The sequence below is a fragment of the Chenopodium album genome, chromosome 17 (assembly GCF_948465745.1).
Source record: "Chenopodium album chromosome 17, dcCheAlbu1.1, whole genome shotgun sequence".
Classification (NCBI taxonomy): domain Eukaryota; kingdom Viridiplantae; phylum Streptophyta; class Magnoliopsida; order Caryophyllales; family Amaranthaceae; genus Chenopodium; species Chenopodium album.
Window position 1 is genome coordinate 50969153 of NC_137850.1, and position 6002 is coordinate 50975154.

Consider the following 6002-nt stretch of genomic DNA (forward strand, 5'->3'; position numbering starts at 1 on the left):
CCTCTTCCAGCTGGTGAAGCCATCACCATTAAACTTGAATGAAACAAGTTGTACAGAACTTGCATCTGAAGGATGAATGTAGTAGATACTTGCAGGATTCTGATTCAGAGGAAGATTTGAAGTGTTTGATTCAGGCATTGTGACAACGAGAAGAAATTCAGCAAAAATTCAGATGAAAAATCTGAAGAAATTAGAGAAATATCCAGCAATCAAAGAAGAAAAACCAGCAGCAAATCACTAGAATTCAGCCAAAAAACAACAGAAATTAAGGAAAACGAAATCAGAAATAAGATTTTAGCAACAAAATCAAGCAATTTCAGCAAAAATCAGGAAGAAAAACAACACAGAATCGTATTCAGTAGCTCTGATACCATGTTATTTCTGGAAAAAGAGAGAGAAAATTGGGAGAAAAATGGGAAAAAAATTTATTTGATTATGATTGAATAATGATATTACAGCAGCAATAGAGAATATATATCATTACATAATCTAGAATCTTCTGTAAGAAGATATCAGCAACAACTTAATAACTAATTCCCTGAAATCACGGAAATTCTGTTATGACCTTGTGATGAGCTGGCAATTCTGTTATAAGCTTGGTCTGAGCTGGCAGTTGTGCTTGAGCTGAATTTAGCTGACTGAGTATCTTCAATACAAACAATGTTGGATGCTTCCATTAAAAATAAAAAAAAGAATTAAAAATAACATGCCTTTAATTTTTTGATTGACAAATTTATAATAATTAATAACATAGTATTTTTTTTTAAACAAAGAAAAGGTACAAAACATGAAAATTGCACGTAGATAACTAGATATATAATTAATAAATAGTAACTCATTGTCGTTCGATCCCTTGAACTTAATCAAAACCCTAAATTTTCTACATTATTTCGGATGTGGTTCAAATGAAGGTCCATTTTCTCTTTATATGATTTTTTTTTTAATTTTATATAACTGTATCAGTTATTTTGGGACAGAGGAAGTATAGATTTAAAATCTTTGCACGGTGCTTTGAAAATAAGAAAACCCTTTTCTAGATTTAAGTTCCTCTACAAAACCTAAAAGGGATCGGGAGAATAGTACTCCGTAATAGTAGGGAAATCGAATTTGTATCTCGGAGCATAATACAGCAGATTTGATAGACGGTGTTGATGGGAAGAGTGAGAGTGAGAGTGAGAGGTAGAGGGAGAGAGAGGATGATGGGAATTTGTCCTAGAGCGGACGACTACTTGTTAGAGATATGATATATCGGAAAATATATGTGATATATTTTCCGTATAAATATTGTTATGAGAATAATATATTTAGTATTATCTTATATTAAGATATTGATTTTGTATAAATATTCTACCTATGAATAATAAAATATGTTGTTTATAAAGTTTCATACTATATTTTTTTTTTTTTTACTGTGAACCGTGATTCGCTTGATCTCGAAACTCGCGAGGACCTTCGGTTCCGTCTCAATATGTTCAATCTAGGGTTTGCGTTTTTCTCTGTATCTCTGATTTTACCTTTATTACTTGAATTAATTATAGTTAATAGAAAGAATTTTGTGTTGTTTCATGTTTTCCAGGTCGAATGTGGGTGATGATCATGTTGATGTCCAGCAATCAGAATCAAAATCGAAATTGAAACCGGATGCGTCTCATAGTCTCGAGTGCGTTTTCTTTATTATTATTATTATTATTATTATTATGTCTGCCTTTGATTATACTCCATAGGGAAGCAATAACATGTATCAAATAGAAATAGAATTCATTGGTGATTGTGTTTAGTTGGGTTCATAATTCACCGGTTTCATTATTCATTATTCATATGCTGCAATCTAAAGGGCTTCAGCTTTTTGTCAGAAGCTATAGATGATCAATTCATCAATTTCACTTGCTCACTCACACTTTCACATGATTTACCAATTGTTTTATCAAATAGTTAGGAGCATGTGCATGTGATTAATCTCCTCTGAAATTTTGTATGACAGACACTCTGTTTTTGTTTGCCTACATCTTTGTTTGGTCATAATTTTTTATATGAAAGTTTGACGTCAATATATGTATACTTATATGCTTAAGTGCTTAACAATGGATGTATAATCCCTGGTCTCAATATCACTCTTTTGTGTTATTAACAAATATAGGAAGGAAAGTCCCCATAAATTTTATTGGCAAACACTAATGAATGTATGAACTTGTTTTTCCACTAACATTGGTGCATTTTTTTGTGACAGGAATCCTGAATTCGTACTGGAGTTGCAAAGAATTTGCCTTGATAAGCTGAACCAGCTAGGTGACTTGCGTAACCAGCCTGAGCCAACTTGTGAGACTAGTGTTAAAAATCAAATTCAGCTTGCTTTGGATTATTACAAAAATGAGATGAAGGTATGTTTTTATTGTTCCATCCTTTGTCCTTCATTACCTCTATTGTAGTTTTTTCATTTCTAATATGGTAATGATTTTTTTTTTAATTTTATATTCTTGGCAATAAATATGCTAGGGTGGTGATTATGAGTTCGTGACATGTGAAACAATGCTTCCCCCAAGTCTCCTGGTGGTTCATACAAATTTTTATGCTCGGCTCAAAGGTACCGATTCTTCTCCAGAGCTCTTTTTTGCTGTGCTGGATCCAAGATTCCATTCCGAGGGTATGTTTACTAATAGTTTCCTATTTTTTAGTGTTTTAAGAAATTGGATCGTTTCAACTGTCAATCGAATGCTTTTATGATTTTTCTGGTGCTTCTTTCTACAGATGGAAGCGGAACTCTTAACCCAATTGAAGTACTTCATTGTGAACATGTAAAGTGCACAGAATGCGCTGAATGGTCTGACGTAGTCATTGTCCCCGGCAAGGGTGTATTTCTGTGATTTTATCTATTTAGAAGATTTAGTGGCTGTGATATTAGCACTGTAATGTGTCTAAGGTTATTTGACTGTATGAAGGATTTCTCACTTTGGGGTTTGGACTGCTGCTGTTTGCTCGGTTTTAGCTACTGGTTTTATTAGAAACTCTATTCCTTTGTTTGAGGTTGTTAGCTTTTGTGTTTTTGCTTTAAACTTGCTTAGGTACATCCTGTTATCCATCAGTGTTGGATGTACTAAGCTCTTTGATGTTTCTCCCTTTTACATTAAAAAAAGACTATATGAAGGATTCTATATTGTAGTAATTTAACTGTTTGTGATAGTAATTTAATCGCCTGTGATGTAACTGTGAATGTTTAGGGAGAAGTTGTATGTGTTTGCAGGAAATGAAGCTGTAAGTTGTTTATAAGCGTTTGGCCAACTTGAGCACTAAGCTTGAGACACATTGCTTCTATGGATAAGTAATTGTCTTGATTGGGTATAACACTATAACTAATAATTGCTTCAATAACTATTTAGGGACATGACATGAGGGCTTGAAATATCAAGAAGGCCTTTTTATGTAGTCACTAAATAACTACTCGTTCACTCATTTGATATAGTTTTTGTGATATTTGGATCACCCATAATTATGCTCTTTATAGTTTATACTGTCTCCTACTTTGAATCCTTCGAAGAGAAGGAATTTAAAACAAAGCAGAATGGTTGTTGTTGCCAAACATGTAGAGGATTTTCTAAGGGAGTCTTTTCTTACTAGAATCAAACGGTGTTCTTCTGAGAGTCTGACTCATATTAAGGTGTTGATGAAAAAGTTAGTTGGAGTGTTCAGGAGATGCATCTTTACTGAAAGCCCTGGAACTTACTTGTTCATGAATACTTGAATCAAATTCCATCAAAGTTAAGTTTTAATTTTGTATTTGGCTCTTAGTACTTGTGATCCAGGCAACATAATGGAGACTTTTGAAATATGCAAGATGTCAAAACATGAGGATCGTATTCTAATACTCTAGATGAGGTGAGTTGCACATGTGGGGAAGTTATCTTTTAGTTATGTGTTGGTTTTACTGTTGACCCCAGTGTTATATATTCTAGCAATTATAAATATTATTATTCCCTCAAATCAGATTTCCCCCTTTGCATGCAGTTCCATCAGAAAGAGTTGTTGCCGGAACACGCTCCACCTCCACCAGCCATAGCTGAGTATGCAACCGCTAACTTGATCAAGATGGGTTTTTCACGAAAAGCATCAGAATGTTTTGGATGCTTGCACAATCTGATGAATCCTGGTAAGCATTCATACAAAAGATGTTAGAATTTCAGTGAATTTATTGCATTTGGTTGTCAACTTATCTTGCTGATTCATTTTTCTGTTTAAACCTTTTGGTTTGATTAGCCTGTGTGATGTAATTACTTATACATTTGTCTGCTTTCAGTTGTGTACACAGTGCTTCAAATTGATTAACTATTCGACCAATGGGTGAAATAGTCCATGTTTTTAAGCGTTGCACTTGGAAGAAAAATAACGTGACTATGAAAATTGGAACTCATAATAGTTGATGCTTCTAATACTTTTTGAAGTGTAACATGACTTTCCATAGGTGTGTACATCCTAATCTTACTAAAGGATGCATTTGGCAGGATCCAGATTTGGTGTTGCGTTGTTTCTGCCACTTGTATATGTGATTCTGGTTTAATGTCACAACAGGCGTGTTGGTCAATTCGATATTTGGGGCTGTAATTATTGTTGTACACTTGGTTACGAGCTTTGAAATTTTGCAGCTACATTTGGTCAGGTTAGGTTGGATCTGGTGTGTTTCGCGGGTTAATAGCTCATTTGTTGGGCAGTGATGGTAGTGAGCTTATATGTAATATGCTAGGAAAGTCCCTAACATTAAGTTTTGTATAATAAAGCTTTTGTGCAGAAAAATTTCACAATAGAAATTATAATTCTATATTATGTTCACAAGAAATTGCATATAGGAATATAGGATATTCATTAAAAATTGTGCATTGCACCAGCTTAGATATAGTCTGTATAATTTCATATAATTTTCTTGATTGTGTTATTTCTTTAGTATATACATGGCAAATGACAAGCCATCTCTAAAGGTGGGCACGGGCCGTGCCGGCACGCGGGCGGCACGGGCCCGGCACGGCACGGCACGACGGCCCACCAGTGGGCCGTGGGCCGTGTCGTGAACACAAAATTTGGAAAACGGCACGGGCACGGCGGGTGGCACGAGACTCGGCACGTGGGCCGACACGCCAGCACGGCACGGCCCGTGCCTAGCCGTTGGAAGTAGCCGTTTTCCAACAGCTATAAAACGGCTATTTTTCCCACCCAAAATCCCTATAAATACCTCATTTCTTCCTCCAAAATTTTCACAATTCATCAACTCATCTCTTCTCTCTTATTTTCTTTTCTCTAATTCCTACGATCTTACTCTCTTTCTCTTTTGTGCAAAGAAAAAAAAATTCCTACTCTCTTATAAATTTTACATTTTTACTTTTATTAGTCTACTACCAAAATTATATAAAAATAAAAAATAAAAAAAAAATAAAAATTCTTAGATCTAACTCAACTTTGTATTTTTATTGTGGATAATTTAGATTGTTAGTGAAATCTGTCTAAGGCGGGACTTGGGCTCTGGACAACGTCGTTCCTAACCTCTCCTACCTGGGATCTCATTGACCTAAATAATCTACTATTATTATAATTATTTTTGAAAACTTAATTTATATAAAAACTACTTACTAATTCTTATTGCTATCGTTATTATTATTGTTGTCAATTGTTATTATTATTGTTATTGTTAATTTGTTATTTGTATTATTATTGTTGTTGTTATTATTATTAAATATCATGGCATCAAACCCGAACACTTCCTCCTCCTCTAGAAAAGCCAAGTCAAAACGTAGGGAATCACCAAACCCAAACACTTCAATGCCCCCCCTAACACCTTTCCCTCCCCTAACATGCCCTTTCACTCCCCTAACATGCCCTTTCCAAACACTTCCACCCCTTTCTTTCATCCCCAAACCACGGGAGGGCAAGAACAAATGGATGATATGACTCCTTGGACTATTTCGGGATTTCAACAAACCCATTTTTCACCTCATTTATACGGATCACAACATGAATTTTCT

General features: G+C 34.8%; 1 protein-coding gene across 1 annotated transcript; it reads left to right on the top strand.

Annotated features, from left to right (window-relative positions):
* The first annotated feature begins 1166 nt into the window (after window positions 1-1166).
* On the top strand, window positions 1167-3190 carry LOC145588489 (uncharacterized). The gene is made up of 5 exons (XM_081645136.1): window positions 1167-1482; window positions 1577-1660; window positions 2228-2378; window positions 2494-2641; window positions 2746-3190. Exons 1-5 carry the CDS (start codon window positions 1469-1471, stop codon window positions 2859-2861), a joined length of 513 nt encoding a protein of 170 aa, XP_081501262.1. The 5' UTR covers window positions 1167-1468; the 3' UTR covers window positions 2862-3190.
* Window positions 3191-6002: the final 2812 nt, after the last annotated feature.